General features: G+C 40.8%; 1 protein-coding gene across 1 annotated transcript; it reads right to left on the bottom strand.

Moving 5' to 3' along the window:
* Nucleotides 1–6,436: 6,436 nt before the first annotated feature.
* Nucleotides 6,437–27,827, bottom strand: C5H6orf163 (chromosome 5 C6orf163 homolog). Its single transcript, XM_046006540.1, has 5 exons — nucleotides 26,733–27,827; nucleotides 21,588–21,682; nucleotides 19,899–20,006; nucleotides 14,046–14,248; nucleotides 6,437–6,923 (listed from the first exon to the last, which is right to left on the bottom strand). The coding sequence occupies exons 1-5, from the start codon at nucleotides 26,878–26,880 to the stop codon at nucleotides 6,488–6,490; spliced, it is 990 nt and encodes a 329-aa protein (XP_045862496.1). The 5' UTR covers nucleotides 26,881–27,827; the 3' UTR covers nucleotides 6,437–6,487.

Below are 27,827 nucleotides of genomic sequence, written 5' to 3' on the forward strand. Positions count from 1 at the left end.
GGCTTCATATTTTCCTCAAATTTGGAAAATGCTCAGCTATCATTTCCTCAAATATTTTTTCTGTACCTCCCACCTTTTTCCCCCTGCAACTCACGTTTTTAATTTATGTTGTTCCACAGGTCTTTGAGGCTCTGTTAATGTTTTCAGTTTGTTTTTTTGTTTTTGTTTTTGTTTGTTTGTGTTTCAATTTGTATCATTTCTATTGCTGTAACTCCAAGTTTATCTTTTCCTCTTATTCCCACCCAGGATATTTTTCATTTCAGATGTTGTATTTTTCATCTCTACATAATTCGTTTGATATACACAGAGAGAGAGAGAGTGAGAGAGAGAGAGAGAGACTGAGGCACTTATACCACACACCACTGTTCGAGAGAAGCCTTAGGTGGTACACTAACATGTCAGCTTAACTGAGTGGATGCTGACCTGCACCACAGGAGATCACGCTGCCATGGCAGGCAGGCACTTAATCCCTGTGTCCGTTTCTCCAGGGTACACCACTACCTCCTCCCCATTGCAACAGACCCTGTTGCTCCTCCTTGGTGCAACCCTGCCCTTTGCACTCACTTCTGTACCCTTCTTCACCCTCTTCCTTAGCCTTCCTGTATCTCCCTCCTCCCCAGTACTCTGCTCTCACCCTCCACTCCCAGGCCATCCTTCTTCAACCCAGGGTACTGTCTCAGTTCCCAGCCTGATGCTTCCGCCAGCCTCATATTTCCTCAACGTACATCACCACCTTTTCACCCTTCTCCCGGCACGAAAAACTCATTCCTCAAGTGCTCACAGCCTCAGTCAAACTTCAGTCCCTTACCCCGGTTCTTCCAAATCAACCTCAAAACCTAGTGGCCACCTAACCTCCAAATTCCATTCATACTTCTATATCCAGCCTAACTTTTCTTCCTCAGGCTGGAATTCACTTTATTGAGGTTCTATACCCATCCCTACCAGATTCCTGCCCACTCTTGTTCTTAGCCCTTGGGGTCATCATTACTTGCTCTGTCTGGCTTTAACACTTCAGCTCTGTTCTGCCAGTCTCTGTGAGGCCATGATGCTTCCTATCTTCTTTCTTCCCAAAGCATGATGTTTACTTAAGTAAAAAGTTATTTAAATCAAATATCAGGTAAATAAGACAAAAAAGAGTTCTTAAATCTGGGGAAATTATGATGATGATATGTAATCATTGTCTTTGTTAGTTGATCCAAGGAGCTTACAAAACCATATGAATACAAAGGGGTATCTTTTATTTTCACTTAAGGACTTCGATAATAACCTCCTTTATTTCTTTCACCTCTTCACTTGGAAAGGAAGATACTAAGTTGCTTTTACTAATTATTCAGAAATTTAAGGATAAAATGCAAAACAAAATGAGTGATAATTCTGACATTTCCTTAACAATATATTGTGCATATTGTTATGTTGCAAAGTGAAGGTGAGTCATGAAGATCAGAAACACACTTCAAGTAAACTGAATTACTAAATCCTAACTGTTTGCTGAGAAGTCTTCTCAGGGTGTTGGTGTCCTTATGGAGGCAAATAAGGGCCTAGAGATGAGACACAGGGGTAACTTGGACATACCCCTTGGAGACTGGCTTGCCTAAATTCCTCAGCAATAAAACAGTGGGGTTTAGTCTCACAACTCATCCATTGAGTTTTCTTTTTAAAATATTTTTATTTATTTAAAACAAAATATTTTTACCATTTGAAAGAGAGAGAAAAAGAGAATGTATTAGCAGGGGCTGCGGGGCTCCAGTCCAGGACCCCAAGATCATGGCCTGAGCTGAAGACATGCTTAACCAACTGAGCCACCCAGATGCCCCACAATTCACCCATTATATTTGGGATGTTCCCTGGCTAAAGTCCACTGAGTATATCTGTGAGACCAGAAAGCATGAAACCAGACTGAGCCTCTGGGACTGCAACCACAGTTGCAGAACTTTCTTTTGTATATTCCTGAGGCCTTCCCAGAGGCTGCGATTCTCCTTGGATTTCAGAGATCCCAGAGATTATATTTCATCAGATAGGAATCTGGTGGCCTGAACCAACAGAGGAAACAACCATCTACTCTTGGCCACCTGACAGCTTTGAGAAGACAAAACAATGGGAGAACTAGGAAAATTTATCCTTTGGATTGTAGAAGTCACTTTACTAGGAAAAAAATTTGCACCAAGCCATTCCTTCACTAATGTGGACAGGACTTAGCACTAAGCAAGAACATCAGTTAGGTAGAAGGCAACTCGGGGTAAATATTAACACCTGCCAGTATGGCACAACATGAATTAGGAAATGGTGCTATGAGCACATTATTGTTGCTTCTGTAGCCCTTGACAACATTGTAACACATGTATTCACCATCTTTCTATTCATGTGGCTGACCTCTCCAAGATTAAAGACTACCACCTAAGTCATGGACCAAGAACACAAGCATCTAACATAGTACCTGGCATCTAGTAGGTTGCTTCCTGATGGATGCTGAATAAACAAAGTAATAATTAATATCCCATTGTCTCTATATGTATCCCATAAGTTTCTAGAGATTATAGTCTCTACATTATAGAGATTCTAAAAATATGATATTTTTAATTGAGATCCATAACTCTGTAATTCTATTATGTAATTAAGTGATATTCCTTCAAATGCACAAGTGATAAAATAGCCCTGCTTGGGAACCTGGAGTTGGGAGTGACGGGACAAGAAATACTGGTGCAGTATAAAGTGACAGGTCAAGGATACTGCTTGGCTCTGGAGTTTGTTATGGGTCCTCAGCAGAGTCCTCTATGGTCTTTAGTCCAGCGGTGGGAAATAGACACCCAAATAGGTAAGAAGGAAATAGAGCTATGAGAAATGGGAAATATCATATATTGTTAAGAATTTTTAAAAAGCAGAGTGACAGACTTGGACCCTCAGAAATTTTAAGACCTAACAGGCAGTTGCTATACACAAAGGGGTAATTTTAACTTCATTCAACTCAATAGTAAAGTGCTCATATTGGAAACTAACTAGAGTAAAACCCACTTACTTTCATTCTTGCAATTTGGAATCAGATGCAATTGGTTGAATGCATCCCAACTTCTCAAATAGGGTGACTTTATACAGAATGCCTAACCTCAAAGTGCCTGAAATTCTTCATTCGGTTGCTGTGAGGTAGAAGTGGAATAATGCAGATGAAACACTCACTCACTGCCTGACTTCTGATAACCGGACAACAGATGGTGATGTTTCCTCTTCTTTCCTCATCTGAGTGATCTCAGCCAAGCAAGAAGAGTTCGGTCAAACTCCTCTGATCTGTAAGTGAACCTAAGTTTTGCCAAATAGTGTCTACCTGGTGTCCATGTAAATCAGGCCCCCCAAACTAAATACATTTAAACAAGCTTTAAATAGGTCAAGTGGAATCCAAGTTAGAGTGACTTCTTTGTAACATCAAGGTCCACTGATGACTAACTAGACCAGCTCCTATGCTTTGTGACTAAGTTGACTGGGGGTTTCTCCACCTCTCCTAGGGGTATTGTCCCTCTGTTTTCCAGCCTACGGATCTATTTTCTCCAAAAGCAAGATTTGTTTTTTTTTTTTGTTTTTTTTTTTTTGGTGAAATGACTTTTAGAAAATTAAACTGAAGTTATTTCTTAGGATCCCCAGATTAAGTTCCCAGATGGCCTCCAGGAATTAATATATCTTCCTAAATAGCAGAGAACATGGGAACTGCATGCACTTCTATTGTACAGGTAACATCTAAGACAACTAAGAAAAATGCACTCTTTAATTTCTCCTTAAAAGAATTCTCCAGCATTGGGGCGCCTGGGTGGCTCAGTGGGTTAAAGCCTCTGCCTTCGGTTCAGGTCATGACCCCAGGGTCCTGGGATCGAGCCCCACATCTGGCTCTCTGCTCCTCGGAGAGCCTGCTTCCTCCTCTCTCTGTCTGCCTCCCTGCCTACCTGTGATCTGTCTCTCTCTCTCTCTGTCAAATAAATAAATAAAAAATCTTTTTAAAAAATTAAAAAAAAAAAAAGAATTCTCCAGCACTTTTACAATTTCAATAACTTAAATGGGGCTTAGTATCTGAAGTCTATAATGGTCTCTTTAGGGATTGTACTCTAAGTAAATGATACGAGGAGAGTTAAGTGTTCTCAAGTTAAGTTATGCTAAAAAAAAATAGTTCAAAGAATCTTTCTTTTTGAAAATAACCCAATTTAGTCTCAATCAAGTTTCCCTAGAAGACCTTGGAGTAAGACTCCCACTGAGATTTCAAAAACACATCTCACTTCTGATTTTCACTTGACTTGTAGAGTCTCACCTTTGGGCTACAGGCAATTGATCCTTGTCCAGAACCTTAAGGGGAATCTGTCCTTCTTGACTTTGGATTGGTGGGAGGGAGTATGCCCCTCCATAAATTCACCCTTGAGGCTTAGTTATCTAGGAAAGCTCATTGAGCAATTTTGGGGGAAGTTGTCCAGTTCTGCTCCCCTTCACTCTTGGCTCCCAAGCATGGCCACTGGAATAGTCAGGGTTCTGCACAATAATTCAGAATTGCCCTGCTACAATTCAATGTATTTTGAAAGCAACGCATGACTGGTGGCTGCTCAGTGTTTCCACAGGCACTAAATTAGGTTGATGTGCTGTAATTGTGAAAAACACATGGGCTTGCCGTCAAACAATTCTGTGATCTTCAGCAAGTGACTTTGCTTCTCTGAGTCACAGGTTCCTCATTTTCAAAACTGGGGTCCTCGTAGGTATCTAACAGAGTTGCTGTGAGATTTCAATAAGACAATGTTTAGTAAGGAGCCTAGTGCACTCTGATGCACAGCGCATGCTCAGAAATGGCTACTGCTTTATTTTCCATTGTGTCACTTTTTAATCCATCAGGATCATCCTTATCAGTGTCATAGAAACAAGAGACTACTGAGGGGTCCCACTGAATGTGGCACTGGAAATATGAGTTACATCTCATTTTTAGTCTGCCATCAGCCTTTCCTTCTTTTTAGGGGAAATTATGCAACCACTTGAACTCTAATTCTCAGGGCTATATTATCTGGGAAACATTCAAACCTGGAAGAACTATGGGTTGAGCTGATCAAATCAGGTGAAAGATTTAGGGAAGAGCAAAGATGATGTTCCTCCAGTGTGACTCTGGGAGAGGTAAAGCTGAGTGAGAACAAGGGAAGTGAAAGAAGATCCTCCTGCCATGGTTGGTGCTGACTCCAGACTCTAAAGTAAGTGGCAAATGGGGGCCTGGGATCAGGCAGTCTGTCCTGATAGGATCCCCTGTGACTACTCCTATGACAGAAGGATGATTAGCACTTTGAGGAGTGGAGAGATAAGTTCTCTGGTGGATCCAAATTGCCTTAAAAACTCTAAGGAAGCTGTTGTTTGGGATTGGGGTAGGAGAAGGGACAGCAAGATTGACAAGGAAAATACTAAAAACACAGCTAATTTAATGTCTTACAATCTGGTTGAAGACTGAGAAAGTAGGTTCCTTTTTTCAAACCAAAAATACATTGTCTGCTTTCTTTTCATGTTACTCACTATATGTCACTGATGCCAAAGTTGTCATGCTGAACTGTGGCTGAAAAGTGAATCCCTTCAGAAGACAGTTTCCTTCTGTTCCCCTATGGTATGCACTCAGATTTGAATCTGGTGGGTGACTCCAATAACTCAGATACCACAATCAGGTATAACATCCTTCGACTTCCAGGACACAAAAATGATGCCGGACAGAGAGAACAGATCACGTTCTTCTTGTCCTCATCATAGAATCCACCCAGACACATACAGGCACCATACAGCACCAACCAGGCACGAAGGCCTTGATGTTCAGGCTGAACAAAATAATGACTAAAAGTATGGACTGAAGACCCATGCTCTCTGGTTGTGATCATTACAAGCTGTGTGACTTTGAGAAAGTGACTTAAACTATCTGTGACTGCGTTACTAGTTTGTAGCTTTTACATACTGCTGTGAAAATGAGTGAAGTCCTCTTGTGTGTACCATGTTCAGCATGCCAGCCCTCTCTTAATTCGCTTGCATAAGGTTCCCAGAATTTAAATTTTATCCTATTGAATTTGAAGGAAATTGCTTTTTTTCCTACAATGCTATTGCACTTCACCAAATAACGGTCTTTACTGGAAATTAGCACAACTCTCCACAATAGGAACAAGCTAAAAACATATCCCTTGTTTTTAACTGCAACAAACACTAAAATAGCTACATGTCTGATGTAGGCAAGAATAAAGCCAGTTATAGAAATTTGTTTGGACTTCTTCCAAGAAACTTTCCCCCTTCTAATTAGTTTTGATCTCTCTTACTGTTTTCTCTCCTCAAAAATACTTAGAACTCACTGTAGCCTGGCGTGTGCTTTTCGAGTATTTTGGTTTTCCATTAAAATGCCAGCAGCCCAATGGTACCCTGCATATAACTGGGGATCAATAAGTGGTTTTTTAGTTGATTTATTTAGTCTTTGGAACATTGACTTTTGTAGTGAGATTTCAGTCAAAGACTTCTAATCGAGAGTTGTTCCATTCTCCTGAATAACAAGACTGGAAGGTGTTTTCTTTCTTTCTGGTAGAATAAAATCTGCATGTCCTGGCGAAAGCTTAGGAAATGTATAATTGATGTATTTTTGAAATGCTTCCCTTGTTTCCTGTAATTCCTCTTCCAGGAAATCTTTCCAGTTTGTCATAATGCCTAGTTGTTTCGCTATGGACAGCAGCTCCCCCTGAGTGTCAACAAGTTTATCCATCACATTTCCAAGCGTGGTCTTATGTGTCTTCTCTGCTTCTTGAAGCACTTCCTGGACCTCTTCTTGCTTCTGTCTCTGAGCCATGCAATAGTACACGTTCATCTCATGTTCTTTTTCCTTTATCATTTGGTTCAGACTCTTGCTCTGATCCTTTATAGCTGTTATACCAGTATTCAAAATTTCCTCCATGGCTTTTCTACAAAAGATAGGGATTTAGAAGTTAGATGGGTTAGCCACTAAAAACAAAATGATGTTGTCTTTTGCTTCAGATGTATGAGAAATTGTGGTAGTGTTTAGATGAGCCATCAGTCTGAGACAGGTGGGTAGAGATGAGCTTTTGGATTACACTAGCTGTTAGCATCCAAAAACATTTTTTACGAAGGGCTGGCTGTCTTCCCTGCCACAGACTAGGGTGAGGCCTAGTATCCTAGTGTCTGATGGTGATTTTAGGGACCTGAGTCCTCTGTGGCCAGAAAAACATGAATGTAATGTGATTAAAAATGAAGAAATTGGGTCAGAGTTCTAAACCACTAGAGAAAGTATTTCTATCAATCCAACTACTTCCTTTTAGCCAAAAGGGAGGAAACTATACTCGCAGTTTTATCTGAACAAATCTCTATGATAGCCACCTCAGACCTTTTGGTCTCAAAACCTTTTCCACTCTTAAAATGACCAAGGAACCCAAACAACTTTTGTTTGTATGGGTGATATCTAGTGCAACTGACAGTACTAGAATTAAAAGTGAGACATTAAAATATTTATAATTTATGTAAGGTATGATTAAATCTATTAAATGTTAAATATAATTAATTTATCTTTTTATGAAAAATATATTTTCCAAATTTAAAAAATTTTGGTGAGAAAAGTGGCATAATTTCATATTTTTTGCAAAACTCTGCTTGTCTGGCTTAATAGAAAAAAAGATGGATTTTTCATATTGTTTCAATCTGTTGTTACATCACTTGTCATGAAATCCTGGAAAATGCCACTCTGTACTCATGAGCTAATGAGAGTGAAAAGGCAAATAATATCTTTGTATTATTAAGAAAATAGCTTTGACCTCAGGGACCCCCTGGTAGGGTCTCAGGGACACTGAGCATTCTTTGGACCACACTTGGAGAACCACCACTAAATGAGTTCACAGGCCTCTGGTTGTAATGTACGTAACTATATGTAATTTATAGCAGCCAACTGTGTTGAATTCTTATCATGTCCCAAGCAAGTAAGTGGATGAGCAACCCATGCATACATTAGCTCATTTCCTCAAAATGAATCCATGAGGTGGGTCTAGATTCCGCCTATCTTACTGATGAGGAGACTGAGGCTCACAAAGATTAAGTGACCAGCCCTATTTCACTTTATCAGTACAAGTGGCAAAATGAGCAACCCAGGCAGTCTAAGTCCAGGTCAAAAGCTTTTAGCCATTGCATACACTTTTGGTGGACATCTTTGCTTAACCTAGTTTCAGAACTAGGCTGAACTGTGGCTGAAAAGTGGTTCAGAAGAGGTTCAGAAGAACCTCCCAAGATTTGAGAATAAAATAACTTACAAATGTTGATTCGAATATGTATGATTATTCCTGAAAATCCTCACCCTCTGCCTCTGAGTCTAATACAATCTTCCCAAGACTTAGCACCTTCCCTATCTTCTAACTTCTAACCTCCAAAATGCAATTCTCTCATTGTCTCTGATTCTTTCCACTTGACTTTCAAACATACAGACTTCCCCAATTGTGAGGTAAATATCAGTTGTCCTCAGCCTTTGTGGCTGCTATGCAATATTTCTCTCCTCCCTTTTCCCATCAGTTAGGCTACATCTATGATTAATAACAAGGGTTAACATTTACTGACTATTTACTGTGTCCAAGGGACTGTGTTAAGCATTTGACATCCATTACATCTCTTAATTTTCATAATAACTGAAGATTGTACAATTTTTATTTATTGCCTCTTATTATTCCCATGTAAGAGGGGAGGAAATTGAGGCTTAGGGAGATTTAGTTATTGTTCAGTGATGTAACTGAGCAAGTGGGAGAGCTCCCGCCCTTAACCATGACCTGCTGCAATAGTGTGAGAGAGAATTATAAATTTTTTATCAGGAGGACAACACAAGGAAAGTAGCATTTTAGAATTATTTTCTGGTAATAGTGTTTAAACTGAAAAGTAATGGGGTGAAGTAGAGAGATGAACTGGTACTATATTTTGCAACATTCTGGGTGTGCAATGATTAGGGTCTGAATTAATGATAAAAAAGAAAGGGACAGGAAGAGGAAGAGAAAAGGATAAGTCTAAGAAATATTACAAAGCTGTAAATGTCAGAGTTTGTGTTGGCTAGGATACAGGGGAGGCAGAAAGAAGAAAAATCCAGAAGAACTTCCCGATTCTCAGCCTGGGTCACAGGAGAATGGAGGGGCCATCGGAAGTAGTCACACTGTGGCCAGAGCCAGGAAGGAGTGTCTACACACACTCTGATGATTTAGTCTGATGTTTCATACAATCTTCAGGATATTGGAGAGGCTATAAAGGTGGCGACTGGGGACCCTGGGGCTATGATTAGGAGGGACTGGTAGGAAGCTTCCTTGAGCCAGGCTCAAATCTCCACAGAGGAAGAGGTACTCCTTCTTGGGAACCACAGCTCTGTCCCATGCAGGTCTGAGCTTCCTGCTGGCTTTGCCTGGTTTTCTCCCGGCCCACACAGAGGATGTGTTCATCTATGAGGCCAACTAGAAGGCGCCACCAGAGCTGGTCCTAGGTAAAACTGCTCAAATAAAGTGTATCTTAGATGACTCCAGCTCCCACCCTCCATAGTACGCACCCCACCCCACCCTACCCTACCCCACCCCCGCCACCCTGGCCTAAAACACCTTGCTCTAGAGATCTCTTCTCACTAAAAGGATCTGGTATTTTTTGAAATGTCCCTTCCATCTTCTCTCAGCTTACGTCAGAGCTTGAATTTCTGATCCTGTGGGAGTCACTCCTTTGGGTTTAAGGTCTGAGTATCTCTGATCTGTATTCTGATAATTTCCTTGAAATCATGGAATTGAAGCCAGGAGGAAAGTGGGTGCAGGGCATGGAGAGATGGTCTGGAGCACCCATTCAGCTTTCTATCTCCCCTGTCTGGCATGGTGTCTGGTGTGTATACAACAGGTAACCAGTAAATGAGTGAAAGAATGGGTAGTATAGATGTAGTTCTCCCCAAAACATATTTTATGCCAAACAATTAATTTAAAAACAGCTAAATTAGAGCATTATTAAAGCATGAAATAATTCATGCTTAAAAATGTTTCTTAGCATAAGTAAAATATTCATCATAAAAAGTCAATTCTTGTGGTTTATCTAAAATACTTTTTGATTTATACAAATTACCCACAACATTTGTTTTTTTGTGTTTTTTTTTTCTCAAAAGAGGGCCTAGAAGTCATATCATATGGGGAAGGAATAAAGGAACTGGCTTAGTACTTTTTTTTTTTCTTTTCTCCTCCAAATGAATGCTTGGACAGTCTCTCTCTCTTCTTAAATATCTGGAGGATATTTAAGAATATCTTAAATATCTTTTAAGATATTTAACTCTGCCTCTGGGGAGAGGCAGAGTTAGAAGCCAAGCGTGGATGTGAGGATGAGACCCAGCACATTCTGGATCCACATTAGGAAGCACATGACAAGTAAGGCATTCAGCATTTTAATCAACCACTTGAACCAACTGTAAAATTCCTGGGACAAAAGGAATCAGGAGGCTCACCAGTGCCTGGTAGGCATCCAGCAGAAGGAATGACAGGTTCAACTGGATGACCTCTAATGACCCTCCTGACCTGACATGAACATTTATCCTTCTTTCTCTAAGTGGTGAGGTCTATCTGCCTTCTTTCACTTTATAAGGTTCTAATCTGGGATTTCAAAATGACACACAGTATTTACATGCAGTGCTGGCTAGAAACTGAATAATTTTTGAATAATTTTAGTGTGTGTTCATATATATCTATAGAATTCGGTCTGATATTTTATAAAATGGGTTCTCAGAGAAGAAAACTAGATTACTAAATAAAAATAGAATCTAATATGTAATATCCAACCTCATTAGACTCTTGAGGAAAAAATAAAGCATGGGAAAAACCATACTAGCAGCTGATTTGTGCTTTGCTCTATTTAGGGACTCTCTTAGCGTTCTCTCTGTGTGTTTGGGAGGTTATTGAAATGGTACAAGATATATTGCTCACAAGTTTAAAGAATAATATCGGGCTGTTCCTTCCCTTCTACCTATTAAGTGAAGTTTTCATTTTCCCTATATGTTGCTAAAAGCACACTTTTCAATCTCCTCTCTATGTCCATCAGTAAAAGTCTTGGTTCTTAGGACAATAAGAACCAATACTTCATTTCTCCATTTCTTCAATTCCTAAATTATAAAGGGATTTGTTCCCAAAATTCATTTGTATATCAAGTATTTAGAGTGATACTGAACATTTGCCTGATGAACCCACAACAAACTATTAACCCATTTTTTCACTTGAACTATAGCACTGTTAGCACTATTTTAATCAGTTAAAACCACGTGTTTTAAGGAAAATATATTCTAACTTTCCACAGGCATTGCATAGTTTGGGGGGGGGCATCTCCAGAGGCCACCGCTTAGTGGCACATCTATATCTCAGGGTTATTCACATTCTTAACCTTCTGTTGGTTCTGCCTCATTATACTATCTACCTTCCTTCTACATGTTTGTTTGTGCTGCTCTCACTCTTTCCAGTCTTTCACAAATGAGATCTCCTTCCTCTTTCTAAGGCCCAACCCAAGACTGACTGCCTCCAACAAACCCAGCTTACCACATAGCCAACACACTTGATCTTTTCAGGACTTTCCCAGCATTTATGTGTTCTTTCTACCCATCCATCTAGCCTTGGTCTATGGGGTAGCCATGCTTTAGTTAATACACATTTTGAGGAAACACCCTTATTTCCTTGCAGCAGAACTCAGGACCACATCCACAGAAGGCACTTTATAAGCTCTGGGGAAATGAGCAGCGCAGTGTAATGGAAGGTCATAAACTTTGGTATGGGATAGACCAGAGTTTGCAACGGGCCCCGTCACCTCTTTTCTATTGACATTTGGCAGGTTGCTCACTCACTCTCTTAAGACTCAGGGACTTCATCTGAAGATATGGAGGATGACAGAATGCCTTGGGAAGGGATATGAGAATTCAGTGAGAAGCACACAAAGGGCCTTGCATATGCTGCATGTTAACTAAGGGTAGCTACCATTAGCAATTACAGACATGAACACAAAAATTCCTGAGCAGTCACTTCATTCATGCCTTTGTCCTGGGCTAGAAAACACTTAGAACCTTTCTAAGCAAAAGTTCCCTGCTTGCTCTCTTTTCTCCCTCCCCCTCTCCTTCCTTCCGTCTTTCCTTCCTTCCTTGATAATCTATTTAGAATCTAATCATCGCAGTCCACAAAAAAGTTTTCTGTGAATTTAGCATATTTATCATAATATGTAAATGTTCTGAATCCTTAATTCTTCAGTGGAAGTTTATAGTCAAATAAAAGATCTACAGTCAAATTCTAAACAGTGGTCCTTCTCCATATATTCATTTCTGCAAATGCTCTAAAGAACACTGGAATCCAACAATGTCTAGAAATAAGATCTGATGTGCTGCAGAGTGGGTTCAGCTAATTGGAACAAATTCAAAGCTTTGTTTAATAAATATTCAATGCATGCATACCATGTGCCAGGCTCTCTTCCAGGCATTTGAAATACATCAATGGAAAAAATGGACATTCTAGTTGGATATTCTTAAACAACAGACATGGGCATTCCCTAATTTTAGTCAACTTATTTAATAAAAGGCAGCCATTGAAAATCTTCTATTCAACCCTCACAGAGAAAAGGGCCAGAGGTTGGCAGGGTGGGGGGGGGGTGGTGGGTAGTGAAAGCAGCAGAGTGGAAGGAGCAGACACCGCAGGTGTGTGAGGAGTAGACCCAGGAGGAGTAGACCCCAGAAGGAGTAGACCTTCTTCTACAGGAGAGACAGAGTTCCTGCAGATGGAGGGTGGGGAGAAGGGAGAGGAGGATACAATCTTTCACTGCACTGGACCACAACTCATTTGGGCATCACCACCTTCTCTAACTTTCTCCCAGAATCCTCTTTCACCTTCGTTTTCCATCTCAACAATGATTTATAGCCTGTGCATGAAGGAAGGTACCACTGAAACAGTCACAGCTGCAGCCTTCACTCTTATTTATCTGCAAAATAAACATTCTATAGGATTTGACCTTTGACCCTGTTCTAAACAGTTCTAACAAAGAAGATTTTACCCATTAATCACAGATAGATTTGTTCCTTAAGTCAAAGAGCAAAGCAAAACAGACAAGTCCTAGAATACAAGGCCAAACACAGAGATTTCAGTCTTGGTTCTGCTGCTGAAGCTGCATGATCTTAGGCAGGTCACTTAGTAGCTGGAAACTGTGGTTTTTCTCTTGGTCCCAATAATCACTAGGGATCCTGACTGCTGTTCTGTTAAAAGTGGCCAATTCCATTAAACGTTCGTTGCACACATAAAAATGGTTACTTTGTTACTTTGTCTTCTTTAAAAAAAGTGATCTGATTTATGTGGAAATTATTTCTGATTATGTACAAATATAAAGACGTAATGTCAAAAGGGCACAGAAAGACATGGGCCCCATTATTTAAAATGAATGTCCCTGGGAGACAGGGAGTGTAGGAAAGCAGTGAGTCAGGACTTAGCACATTTTGCCCTATATATTTCCAAGTGTCAATTCCATTTACAGCACGTATTACTTGTGTAGTAAGGAAAAGACCAAAAGTAACACAACACATGCTGGCACATGATATCAGCTAACAAATGTAAAGATTGACTTTTCTGTGTTTATGGGGAAATATTTCTTGATTCCTCTCCTCGGCCTCTTAAAACTGGAGATACAGAATGCAAAGCACATTATTTAGGATGGTAGTTATCTCTTGAGTGGGGGGAGAGGAAGGAAATATGATTGAGGAAGAACACATGGGAGCGCCAGAAGTGTTTGCAATTTTCAGTCTCTTCAGAGGAGTGGTATGTCCTTGAATATTCATGCTATTTTTCTTTAAACTACACACACAGGCATACACATTCTACAATATATTACATATTGTTCTCTATGTTTGAATATAATGTTTGAATATATGTTTGAATATAAACTCCATAATATAAATGTAAAAACACGGAACCTGGGAAATATCCACCTATGTGCCTCAACCGTATAGCCCTTTCTCCAAGCTGTTTTGGCCGGAGTAAGATACTGATTTGCAAATGTGTTCTCTGGAATACCTTTTCTGGGCCTGCATTGCTTCCTGGGCCATCTGTCTCTCTTCAGCCCTAGCCTTCTCCACAGCCTGGACCTTCTCCCTGTGGCACTCCATCATAATCCTCTGGATTCTATGCACCATGCGTTGTTCCGCAGCCAAGTGTTCTCTCTGGAGTGCATCTTCCATGTTTTGGTGCATCTCTATCTTGGTTTTGGCTGCCATTTCCTTAAGCAACAGTTAAATAGGTTGAGATGTTACAGCTTTGATTTATTTTTATTTTTTCTTATGTTTTTAAATATAAATTTTTGGTTTGGTTTTAAGTGGGCTCCACAAGAGCCCAGTGTGGGGCTTGAACTTATAACCCTGAGATCAAGGTTCAGATGCTTAACTGACTGAGCCATCCAGGTGTCCCTAAAGCTTTGATGTTTAAAAATGCACACTAGGGGCGCCTGGGTGGCTCAGTGGGTTAAAGCCTCTGCCTTCGGCTCAGGTCATGATCTCAGAGTCCTGGGATCGAGCCCCGCATCAGGCTCTCCACTCAGCAGGGAGCCTGCTTCCCTTCCTCTCTCTCTCTGCCTGCCTCTCTGCCTACTTGTGATCTCTGTCAAATAAATAAAGTCTTTAAAAAAAATTAAAAAAAAATAAAAATGCACACTAAAAGCTTATTCAAATCATAGTTCATCAACTTGATGGAATGTGCGCCTGTGAACACTGATTATTTAAAAGACTGCAGGGGCACCTGGGTGGTTCAGTCGGCTAAGTGTCCAACTTTTGATTTCAGCTCAGGTCATGATCGCTGGGTCATGAGATCGAGCCCCGCCTTGGGGTCCATGTTGGGCACAGAGCCTGCTTAAGACTCTCTCTCTCTCCCTCATGCTTTCTCTCACTCTCAAATAAATAAACAGAAGACTGCGTATAATATGGAAACTTTCATTTACACAATGTTAATACCAGAAATGTTGCAAACCATAAAACATAAATATTTATATAGGTAATATTGGAATATTCCCTAATATGCAAAAAGGAAAATAGGTCTTTTTTTTCTTTGATTGTCCAAATATTCTATAATGTCATGTTAGAGATATATAATATGATTCTCCTTTAGGAAGTCAATCCTGGAAAATGACAGAAATAATTACTATGTCTCCCAAGTGTCTCCTGGGAATGAGGGAACCTGAAGCTTAGGCAGCTAACAGTTACTCATTACTGTAGTCACAGAAGCTTGTCTGCTAGTCCTCTTGCCATCTGAGCATTCTAGCTCATTAGCATTGAGGGGCTCTTTCTCCTTCACCAAGGGGACAGGAATAAGAGCTTCATTGTGCCAGAGTAGAAGGACCTGTGGATGCCTTTGGCCAAGTAAAGAGAGGAAGCACTAGTCAAACCAGGACTCAAGAAAAACAGATTCTTAAGGAAAACCCTGTAACCGTTTTGGAAATGGCTACTAACTCTACTGTGTGCCAGGCACTGTGCTAGGCCCATGTAGTACAAACACAAGAAGACTGGGATCCTCCTCCTCAAGGCCTCTGTATCTAATGCAGATCTAGAGGAAACCAGCAACTTAATCATGCAGAGTGTTTTAGTAAAAATGTAAGAAAGGAGGAGCAATGAATTCTGTCTAGAGTTTTCAAACTTTCATTTAAAAGTAAAATTTTATCTCTATTTTAAGGATAACAAGAGGGCATAAAGAAGTTATTTCACAGAACTAGGAACAGAAACAGGATTCTCAATCTTGCTTTATTGCTGGCTGTGATGCTAGGGTCTTCCAAGAGATTCATCAATTTATTTTCATTCCAGAAACCCTATACAATCTTCTAATCACAGTGAGGATGTCTGCTTGCTTTCTCTCTTTCTTTTGAACTCTGTGTCTCAATGGAACCTGAAAACTACTTTAGTTTTTTAGAAAAAAGTGTTTCAACAATTAAAATATTTGTTAGATTTTTTTTTTTTTAAAGATTTCACTTTATTTGACAGAGATACAGCGAGAGAGGGAACATAAGCAGGGGGAGCGGGAGAGGGAGAAGCAGGTTTCCCATGAGCCAAGAGCCCAATCCAGAGCTCTACCGCTCCCAGGACCCTGGGATCATGACCTGAGCCGAAGGTAGTCGCTTAACCAACTGAGCCACCCAGGCACCGCAAGACTTCAGTTTTTTCAAGAGAAGGAACGTTTTCAACTTCCCACTTTGGCTACTCCAAGGGTGACAATTTTAAAAAAGGAATAAAACAACAAAACAATTTTAAGAATCTCTCCAAAGTGGCCTCAGTTCATGTATTTACAAAGAAATGTTAAGGAAAACATTGGCTGTTTAGAAATGCCAGCTAGGTTTTCCATATGCAGAAGGCTTTGTCTCTGAGAAGATTAGAACTTTTTGATGATAAAACATTTTACGTGGAAATACTTCTAAATGTCTTAAACATTTATCTTACTTCATAAAAAAGAGTACAGTGAACATATTTTAGCCCTTCTTGATGATCCAGGCTGGTAGATAAAAGAGAACAATTGTATTGAGCTAAATACTTTATACTATACTTTGTAATTGTTCAGTTATTGGGCTACTTGTCTCTGTTAGAAATGATCTCAGACTGCTTTGCTTTTTGGGATCTGATATCCGATTTTTAAAATTTTTTCTTATTCTTCACATGCTATTGTGCTGAGGACCCTCTGTTTTCACTGCTGTCTGTGAGCTCCTTTTTGTCATTTCCAGTTTTAATCTATTTTGGATTTGTGACACTAAGCAGCCACATCTGTTGGGTTCAGGCTGTCTAGTAAGTGTAAATAACCTTTGAGTGGGGAATAGAGAGGTACTGCTATGAGTAATAAGCCCGAGTTTCTGTCTTGTAGTCAGAGGCTTTATTTAAATTCCTCAGGGATATTTTAAATTATTTCTGGGTTTTCAAGTATATTCTCAGTAATTGAGATTGCTGAATGGTTGAGTTTTAGATAGATGAAGGAGTATCCTAAAATATTTCTATTTGAATCACAGAATTTAAAAATGACACTCCAGCCCTTAATTTTGGCTAGGTTCTGAACTGGGATTCAAAGAATTAAACGAATCCTTCTTTTATGTAATGATGTATTAAAAGCAAAATCATTTTACTGCCTCACAAAGTATGTGGAATATATATTTAAGGTTACAAAAATAATTCAGTGACTGACTGTTTGGCAGTGTTCATATTCAATGGAAAGTCTCCCAGTTAAATTACTTTTACTGAAATGCATTTTGAGTAAATCAGCACATATATTGAGATATTGTAAGAAACAGCTTCATGAAATCCATCATATTTACTGCGCTGTTGTGTGACAGACATTTATGACACGATGTCTCCCTTAGAAGAAATTTCTCTCAGCTATCACGTGTAGGAATATCTGGGCCTCTCTGAGTATCTGATTTGGTTTTGCCTAATGGACATGGTGATTCATGGCATTTTCCTCTTTGCACTGACTGCCAGAAAGCTCAAGGCCCAAATAGTGATAATTGCACAGGAACTGCTGCATATACACAATTTTAAGTTTTTAATTCACTCCTGACTTCATTATATTTTCTAGTCTAAATTTCCCTTAGCTTCCATGTTATCATTTCATTTTCAACATCATTGTATTTGGAAAAAGTTAATATAAACATCTTTGCAAAGTACAACTTACCTGTCATCCATTGGATAAAATCCTGAAATCTTAACAGCAAGCACTGAGACTTACACCAAATTCTTTTTTTTTTTTTTTTAAGATTTTATTTATTTATTTGTCAGAGAGAGTGAGCACAGGCAAACAGAGTGGCAGGCAGAGGCAGAAGGAGAAGCAGCCTCCCTGCTGAGCAAGGAGCCTGATGTGGGACTCGATCCCAGGATGCTGGGATCATGACCTAAGCCAAGGCATCCACTTAGCCAACTGAGCCACCCAGGCATCCCAAATTCTTAATATCATAAAAGAGTAATACCTGGTGAGATCTACATATCTGAATTTAATGGTATTTGGTTTTAGAATAGCTTGGTTTTCTGCTCTTCATATTGGTGATCTCAAACTGTAATACATGTGAGAATCAATGGGCTGCTGGTTAAAAACCTAGTCCCTGACTGTGTAGGTCAGGTGGGGCCTGGAAATCTGCGTGTTAAGCTCCCAGGTGAGTAGACTCTAAAGTAGGCTGTTCATAGATACCACTTGAGAAACAATAATGATGTGTATGTCTGGGTACCCTAAGTTGAAACAATCCTATAGATCCCTCTAAAGACAAATCACTCCTTCGTTACACTAAAAATATCTGTGGGTGCCCAGATGGCTCAGTTGGTTAAGCATCTGCCTTCAGTTCAGGTCATGATCCCAGGGTCCTTGGATCAAGTGCTATGTCAGGCTTCCTGCTCAGGAGGGAGTCTGCTTCTCCCTCTCCCTTTCCCCCACCCCTACTTGTGTTTGTGCGCACTCTCTCTCTCGCAAATAAATAAATAAAATCTTTAAGAAAATATGTCCCTGAGATGGCAGTATAAATGTGAATTCCCAAACCCCAGATGAATGTTTTAGAAAGGTCAACCTCCTTCTAACTTTTCCCCTTCACATCTTCTTAGGAATTCTACTTCAGCACCAAGTGTATCAACTCCAGGCAAAGGCTATATGGGGTACAATCAACGTGAGTTCCTTGAAACTGGCATCACAGCTTGGTCATCCTTGTATTTTCATAGCCTAATGCCAGGAGTGATATTCAAAATGTATATTCTCTGACAGCAGCACTGGTGCAGGGGCCCGAAGTTCCCCCACTCTTTTAAAGGGTTGCCCCTTCATTGCTGGATTGGGGGAGGTCTTGGAGTCTGAGGGAGCAGCCAGGGAGACTGGGGCAGGGGGGTCGTTATTTATCAACTGATAGAGAAGTATTTAAATACTTAGAGCCATGCCATACCGGCAGATGCCAGTGGTGTCCTGTCCCTCCCATGGCTGCCATATGAAAACAGTTCTATATCCTTTTCCTTTGACCAGATTTTGTAACTGAGGTACTTAACTAAATAATGAATTCCTGGACCTCTGCCTGGAAAGCGGGCCAGTTACCTACAGTTGTGTGCTTGAACAAGATCCAGGTTAGAAAGAGGACCCCTCGTTTTATGCCCTCTGGTGCTGCAGGAAATACTTCAGTAACAGCTTAGTGTCCCTCTAGGCACTGCAATAAATGCAAATTGAGGGAAGAGGAAGCAATCAGAGAGCTTGGGAGAAGGAAGAAAATAGCCTACTTCCTTTGTTTGGCCCCAACTTGAACGCTTGCTAAGTCAAGGCTCTGTGCTAGACACTGGGCTAGAGTAGGAATGAGAGACATACCTACTGGATGCTACTGTCATGTGTGGGGCAGAAGTAATCACGCAGGCTATTTAACTGCAATGTTGACGCGTGAGGACAGCTGTAAAAGGGGAGAAGGTGTCAAGGCAGTGCACAGTGGCAGGGAAGATCTGATCAGGTAAAACTTCCTTCAAGTTTGAGCTAAATCCCATGTTTGAGCTAAATCCCATGAAGTGGGGGAAGAATATTCTGCAAAGACCCTGAGGTGGGAAGGAGGTGGTGCATTCAGGTTTGAGGACCCAAAAAGGGCAGTGAGAGAGAAGGGCTGGGTCAAGAGATGTGGTGGGTAAAGTAGACGGGGTAGCTCCTTTGGGCCTTGAAACCCCATAAAAGTTTGGATTCATCATATCAGAGACCATGGGATTCTCCCACACTCATCCATCACTGCTGCTCTCATCTGTGAGTTCAGGATCTCTTCTGTAAAAATCCTGGGTCTCCCATCCAACCTCCAGGAAACACCCATCGAGGTTTTACATATTTTGTTTTTTCTCTCATTCGTTTGCCAGAGCTTTTTACTAACCTATGTACCCTTAAAAAAGACAACAAATAAGTCATCATAAAAACCTGTAAATCTTTTTGGTGTGCTTCTTTCAGAATCTGAATATCCATTTTGTGTTGGTTATTTGCTTCCTCAAGTGCTTTCTCGATTGCTTGTTTTTGACGTTCATCAGCCTTTGAAAGAAACAGCCCATACGTATTACTATTTATAATATATAAACTTACATTAACACAAATTTTTAATGCTTACTGAAAATTAGCAACCATGATGGGGCCCCTAATTACTTGTTCTGTTCCTATCTCAAAACTCCCACAGCAAACTGGCTGCCTCAGCCAGAGATGCCTTAACACATCCCCCGGTTGATGGCTAACATCACTATTCTGTGAATTGCTAAAGAGAGCTTTACTGTAAGCTGCTGAGCTGTCTTTTCTTTGGCACTGTATTTCTTGCTTGACTATCAAAGGAATGTGTGCTCATTCCAGAAAATCTGGAAAATACAGAGAAGTGTAAAGATGCACAAAGCTAGAACTTGCAGAGAAAGGAGGCTGAGCACCATCCCTGACCTCCATCAGACGTTCAGAAAGAGGTTTATTATTTTATCTGAAGAGAATGCCTAGATCATTAAATATGCTGACAAGCAAACTGGAGATTACTCATAAAAGCATTGCATTGTATTAGGGTGTATAAGTAACAAGTTGCAATTGATTTGAATTTTACTCTTATTGATAAAGAGAGATGACTACTAAGGCTTTTATTCATATTACCCTTTGCACTTGGCTACATTTTGCACTTTCAAAGTACTCTAATACAAAGCTTGTGCTGGCACAGATGCTGGACAATTCTTTTTTTTTTTTCTAAAGATTTTATTTATTTATTTGACAGACAGAGATCACAAGTAGGCAGAGAGGCAGGCAGAGAGAGAGAGAGAGGAGGAAGCAGGCTTCCTGCTAAGCAGAGAGCCCAATGTGGGACTCAATCCCTGGACCCTGAGACAATTACCTAAGCCGAAGGCAGAGACTTAACCCACTGAGCCACCCAGGCGCCCCGATGCTGGACAATTCTAACACTCTTTGTTATGATATCTATGTTATAAAGAAACTGAGAATTAAGGTTCCAAGCACTGTGGTTTGTTCTGGTCTCACAGAGATTCTCTTTGGGAAGTTGTTTGTTATTCTGTCTATGACTGGAAGAAGTAGGGGCTGAAGGATTGAGATTTTGCTTCAGTTAAGTGTCTGGGATCTGACTGTGAGTCCCAACACACTCAAATTGCCCCTACAACCCTCAGCAGTCACAGGGACAAGGTATCAAGGACTTTGGAGAGAACAGGGCAAGGAGAGCAGACCATAATGCAGAATTTGGCAAAACTAGGCACTTGGTCAGGGGTGTTACACACCATACAAATAGGAAACAATAATAAGAAATTATCAACAAGGATTTGTTTTTTTATGTTTTAATCCAGTGAGATTAAAGCAAGCAGGAGTCATCCACACAGAGGGGCAATTTAGAAGGAAGGAAGCTCCTAACGGTGTCTGCTTCTCAGTAAACAGAACATTATTTCATTGAACTCTGTCAACAATCCTATAGAATCTTACTGTTCCTCTTTTACATGTGAAGAAGCTGAGGCTGCAGAGTTGAAGAACTCGCCCAAGGTCCCACAGATAACCAGGATTCAGTCAGTTCTGCCTATGGTTTCAGACAAATCCAGAGAGTTAAAGAACCATAAACAAGCATTTAGGTTATCCAGCTTCTTTTACCTGAACCCATACATCGGCTTCTGCTTTTGCAATAAGTTCTTTGAGTGCTGCCTCTTGAAATTGCTCTTCTTTACTCAGAATATCTGCCCCGATATCTGTGTATTTGAGGAAAAACAATCACAAGAATCCACAGGCTGTTTTTTCCTTTTCACTATCACCTAGTTATGAGTGTTCTCTAAAAGATATACCTTTTAGATGTCAATCTTTTCTTTAAAGATACCGATGAAAAGGGTAGGTTTTTCCCTAATTAATGAGGAGGGAGCTCACAGCATCGTTGGGTCTGGAGACAGTCTGTTCCCTTCCTCACACTGAGACCACACAATAAGCAACTGGGGAAGTAAAGTGACAGAAAACTGCACATTGTGGTCCCAAAGCAGAGCAGTGAGAGAGTATTAGAGTGATACTAGCATGCTATCCTGCTCCCCTCTCTCTGCCCTGATCTGGGTGCTGGTGTTACCTCCCTCAGACAAGTGGTAGCACAATGCTCTCTTCACTCTGTTCCAGGTCTTTCTTCATGTGTAGGTCTTCATGGTTTAGCTCCTTCCATTGTGGAGTGACTAAGTGGGTAGCTGTTTAGTAATTCTTGGTCAATTACCTCATTTAAAGTCCACATGATAATATTCCCATAATAATAGCTTCTCTACTTAGACAAGAAAATAAAAGCCAAAGGGGTTAGAGGATGACATGGTACCAGGTAGCTAGGGACAGAGCTAGACCTGCAGCTGAGCTCCCTCTTCGCCTGCCAGAGCAGACCGTCAGGTGGCTCAGGACCTGCGTGCAGGCGACCAGCCTTCTCAGTGCTCAAGTCACACACACTGTCATCTTTTCCTGTGTAAACTCTTATCATTCCACTTAACTCTCACATCTTAGATTTATTGAATTATTAACTTTTCATGTGTTTAGGTCTTGATGATCAACTTCTGAAAATCACAAAACATATATTACCGTGTCTCTCTCCCGATGCCTGGCTTGGTAATAAGTACAGAGAAGGCATTGTGACTTTATGTTCACAGTCACTGTGAACATATGTGTTTGCCCAACATCTCTGCTCTCCCTCTGGTAACAGGACCCATTTCCCTCAAGAATGTTCCTCTCTCAACGTCAGGTTGTTCGGGGGGGGACTGCAATTCACAGCAGCCAACCTACTTGGCCCATTATATTGTCACCATCTTCCAGGCCACACAGTTGGCCCAGGGTTGGGCACACACTCCAGCCTGGACAACCAGGTTCCTCTTCAGGATTTTATGTAAGGATGTGAGGAGAACATAGCTTTTTCCTGAGATTTCTAAGCTGGAGGTAATAGGCACTCAGAGCAGTTTGGGACACTTCTACTCTTTTCCCAGCTGCTGGAATAAGTCTGGCTGGTAGTAAATAATAAGGCCAACTCATTGAGAGCAAGTGTAGATAGACTGAAAGCCCTGGTACTGGATCCTTCTTGGGTTTCCCTGTTAAAGGGTCAAGGAATTCTCTTTTATGCATAGTCTGAGTTGTGTTTTTGTCACCTGCAACTGAAAATCCATGTTTGATGGCATTAAGAGTCTTTGCCATTAGATTAGTGAATTTAAGCACATAGGGCGGTGACTACTATGGTAGAGATGGGCATATATTACATAGGCTCAACACGGTGTAGGTATGATAAAGATAGATCTAGGGAGAAAGGTGACTAAGCATGGACCATCAACGTACTAAAACTTCATAAAGATGTGATACACTGTGGGCTATTACTTTTTAATGCTTAAGTTTCATTATTTTATATTAATTGTTCTCAACCCTGATTGTACAACAGGATTCCCACATAGCTTAAAAAAAAAAAATACTTGGAAAGGAAGACTACTAATACAAAGAACAACTTGGATGGATCTCAAGGGCATAACGCTGAGTGAAAAAAGTCAATTTCAAAGATTTACATACTATATCATTCTATTTATATAACATTCTCAAAGGGATAAGATTATAGTGATGGAGAACAGATTAGTGGTTGCCAGTGGCTCAGGGTAGGGTGTGTTAAGGGGTAACACAAGGGAGTTATTTGTGGTGACAGAGCAGTTCTCTGTCCTGATTGTGGTGATGGTTACATGCGATACGTGTTACATGATGGTTACGTGTGATACCTACACGTGATAAATTTCATAAACTATACCAAGAAAAAAAATGAATATAAGGTCTGCACCTGATTTAACAGTATTGTTCCCATACCAATTTCCTGGTTTTGACAATATACTAGCGTTATGTAAGATACCTATGAGAGAAACTGGAGTACAAGGGAACTTTGTTACTTTTTTTTTATTTTTTATTTTTTAAAGATTTTATTTATTTATTTGACAGAGAGAGAGATCACAAGTAGATAGAGAGGCAGGCAGAGAGAGAGGGAAGCAGGCTCCCTGCTGAGCAGAGAGCCTGACGCGGGACTTGATCCAGGACCCCGGGATCATGACCTGAGCCGAAGGCAGCAGCTTAACCCACTGAGCCACCCAGGTGCCCCTTTGTTCTGTTTTTAAAACTTGTGAATCTCAATTTCCAAATGAAAAGCTATTAAAATATAAAACAAATATAAAAAAATAAAAACCAAGGGCTCCTGGGTGGCTCAGTGGGTGAAGCCTCTGCCTTTGGCTCAGGTCACGATCTCAGGGTCCTGGGATAGAGCCCTGCGTCAGGCTCTCTGCTCAGCAGGGAGCCTGCATCCCCCCGCCCCCTCTGCCTGCCTCTCTGCCTACTTGTGATCTCTGTCAAATAAATAAATAAAAATCTTTATTAAAAAAATCATTAAAATAAATAAACAACACATGCTGAAGCCTGATTCTGAAGGTTCTAATTTAGTGGGTCTGTATTAGATTAAGTCCTATGACTCTGTATTAAGATATCTGTAGTAAAAACAAATGTTAAAGGCTATGTGAACCGGGGCACTGGGGTAGTTCAGTTAAGCATCTGACTCTTGATCTCAGCTCAGGTCTTGATCTCAGGGTTGTGAGTTCAAGCCCCATGTCAGGCTCCATGTTGGGTACGGAGCCTACTTAAACACACGGGGCATCTGGGTGACTCAGTGGGTTAAGCCTCTGCCTTTGGCTCAGGTCATGATCTCAGGGTCCTGGAATGGAGCCCCATACTGGGTTCTCTGCTCAGCAGGGAGCTTGCTTCCCCCTCTCTCTCTGCCTGCCTCTCTGCCTACTTGCAATCTCTCTCAGTCAAATAAATAAAATCTTTAAAACACACACACACACACACACACACACACACACACACACACACAAACACACACAAGCTGTGTGCACTGCTATGGTTGAGAACTAATGACCTAGGCAATATTTATTTAACATTTATACAGACATTTCTACATGCTCCTGAATTTATTTAAAAAGAACAGAGAATTTTGACTCCTTTGACTTATAATAGTCAATCACAAATAGAGGTCACTGAATATAAAATATTAATTTCTAATTAGTTAGATTTAATTTATCTACTTAATGTTTGGATTCAGATTATCTCAGAAGGCATAAGAAATCGATCTATAAACACACATCTAAGAATGGATATCCACTGGCCTGGGCATAAAAAGTTAAATCATTTTAGACATTATAATTAATGTACTGAAAGTTAAAATCAGTTTTGGTGTTGACATTTGTAGAGGATGATTCCAATCTGATCTCCCCTATAGTGTTTTCAAAAGACTCTCCATTCTTTAGCTTCTCATATTTTCAAAGATCAGGAGTGAAATCGAATCACTAGTTTACCAGGTTACAAGAAGAGAGGATCAGAGAAATATTTTGAGAGCCCTTAGGAAAACATTTTAAGGCTCAAAGTCAGACTCCAAACTCTGATGGGAAGAAGGAGAGAAGCAAACCTGTGAGGACAATCTGATTTGCTTAGACAATAAATAGTCTCAGGTTATTTCCATGTTATCTACATTTATGTAACCAGCTACTAGTAAAGGTTAGAGTGTCACGACCTATTCAGGTGTTACTTAGAGGTATTTCCTCTCCTATGTGTAAGGAAGGTGCCCAAGTATGGACAAGGGCAAAAAGAACTTCCATGTACTATTATGTGTCAACAAATATTTCATCAAAGCCTCATAAGCAACCTACTATAGGGGCTGGTTAGTCAGAGGAACTTACTTATAAACCCCAGATGTAGGGGCAGGCCAGGTCAGCCAGATGGAGACATCCAATCAGTGGGGCATGCATATAATTACTGAGGTGAGTTGCAATCTCATTGGCCACCTGTGTGTGGGCCGGGCTCAACCACCTCTATAAAGGTTAGTCTTGTGGGGGGGGGCGGGGGGAGAAGCAGGAGGAGTTAGAATAGCTGTTGGAGAAGTAGGAGGAGTTAGAATAGTCCTTAGGGTAGTTGTCTGAGTGATAGTCCTCATCGGGAGCAGCACCACCCAGAGCAGCACCGCAGCCGCCAGTGGCGACCAACCTCGCCACCGCCAGCGGCCTCGCTGCCCCAGCCACAACCCCGCCACCAGTGGCCTTGCCTTCCCGAGCCGCAGCCCCGCTGGGACCGGCCTCGCCGCCCTGAGCCGCGGTGTCATTCCTGGGAGCGGCCTCGTCGGTGTGCGGCCTCCTCCAGAGCGGCCTCGTCTGGGGAGTGGCCTGGTCTGCGAGCGGCCTGTCTGGAGTGGCCTCGTCCAGAGCAGCCTCATCTGGGGAACGGCCTTGTCGGAGTGGCGTCATGGGGAGCAGAGTCATGGGGAGCAGAGTCTGTGTCGTCGGGGTTGTCGTCCTTGTCGTCATTGCCTCTTTGTCGTCAGGAGCAGCATCCTCGTTGTCGTCGCCTCTTCGTAAGAGATGGCCCCGACTGGTTAGTTTTTCAATGCTTGGCATGAAATAAAGCTTTGCTTGATTTTTGCTTTGTGTCAGTCTTGTTCCTTTGATCATGGACCCTAACACTACAAATAGGTATTAAGATCCCTATCTAATATAGGATCCCTAACATCCCTATAACACAGACTGAGAGGCTAAGTGTACTGTCTAAGGCACACAACTGGTCAGTGGAGAAGCTAGTTTTCAACCTATACTCTTCTCCTGCCAAACAGACACCCCTGTAAGACAAGCAACTTTCAGAAGACCTGGTAAAAGTCTATACAGCAGCAAGAATGATACATAATGCTATCAAATATTAGAACAAAGTAAAAGAGCATTCACTTACCCAGTATATCTTTGTGAGTGTAAAAGCGGGTCTTAAATGGCTTGTATTCACGGATCCGTTTGAAGGTTTCCCCAAAAGGGGCTGGTGGAATTATTTTATTACAAACAGCACAGCAAACAAAGCTTGTGTAATTTGCGTTTCTGATCATAATTAAATTTTAGATGTCTTTTACTATGTGCAGTTAAAGTACTCTTATGATATGACAAAAAAAGTTTTAAGAAAAGCTAGAAGTTTAAGAAAGCTGTTAGAGGTTCAGGGTTTTAGGACACTGTTAGAGGCTGGTAAGAATAAAATGATTTGCCATGATTAGGTAGTGGTTATGTGCCTAACGGCAAAGAATGGTTCTGAAAGTCTTTGCCACATAAGGTATGGGCACTGGATTTGGGAAGATTTAAGCAGTGGCTCTCTTCCAGACTCTAGCATTAAACTGTTAATTTACTTAGCAACTGTTGCTAGGTAAGACAAGCTTTGCTCATAAAAGCAACTAGAAATAATGACCAAAGGAGCATGGTATAGCATTCATTTCCCAGATACTCTGTACGAGTTTCCTTTTGCTGCTGTAACAAATTACCATAAATTTAGTGATTTAAAACCACACAAATTTATCCTCTTGCAGTTCTGGAGGTCAGAAATCCAAAATGAATCTTACGAGGCTAAAATCAAGGTATTAACAGGGTTGTTTCCTTCTGGAGGATTTAGGGGAGAGTCTTTCCTTGCCTTTTTCACCTTCTGAGGCAACCAAATTCCTTCGCTCATTATCTCACATCATGTAGCCTTTTCTACCTGTGTGCGTGATGACATTCTTTCTTCCTCTGATCTTCAGCTCCTACTTACAAGGATCTCTGTACCTATATCAGGCCCATATCGATAACAAATGATAATTTCATCTCAAAATCCCTACCTTGATCATATCTGCCAAGTCCCTTCTGCCATATAAGGTAACATATTCACAGGTTCTAGGAATTAGGATCTGACCATCTTTGGGGGTGGGGTGGGACAGGGGAATCATTATTCAGCCAACCATGCTTTCTTTGTTCTTTTTTCCCTTTCCTTCCTTCTCTCCTTCCTTCCTTTTATACTTTCTTTTAAATGGTT

The sequence above is a fragment of the Meles meles genome, chromosome 5 (assembly GCF_922984935.1).
Source record: "Meles meles chromosome 5, mMelMel3.1 paternal haplotype, whole genome shotgun sequence".
In the NCBI taxonomy this organism is placed as follows: Eukaryota; Metazoa; Chordata; class Mammalia; order Carnivora; family Mustelidae; genus Meles; species Meles meles.

What these genes read in the sequence shown, in the direction of transcription:
- C5H6orf163 (XM_046006540.1), bottom strand. Translation starts at nt 26,880, where the DNA reads ATGATCAGAAACGCAAATTACACAAGCTTTGTTTGCTGTGCTGTTTGT. An exon ending in CACTCACAAAGATATACTGG is followed by an intron (nt 21,683 to 26,732) that starts GTAAGTGAATGC and finishes TCAAATACACAG; the next exon opens with ATATCGGGGCAGATATTCTG. An exon ending in AAGCCGATGTATGGGTTCAG is followed by an intron (nt 20,007 to 21,587) that starts GTAAAAGAAGCT and finishes TTTCTTTCAAAG; the next exon opens with GCTGATGAACGTCAAAAACA.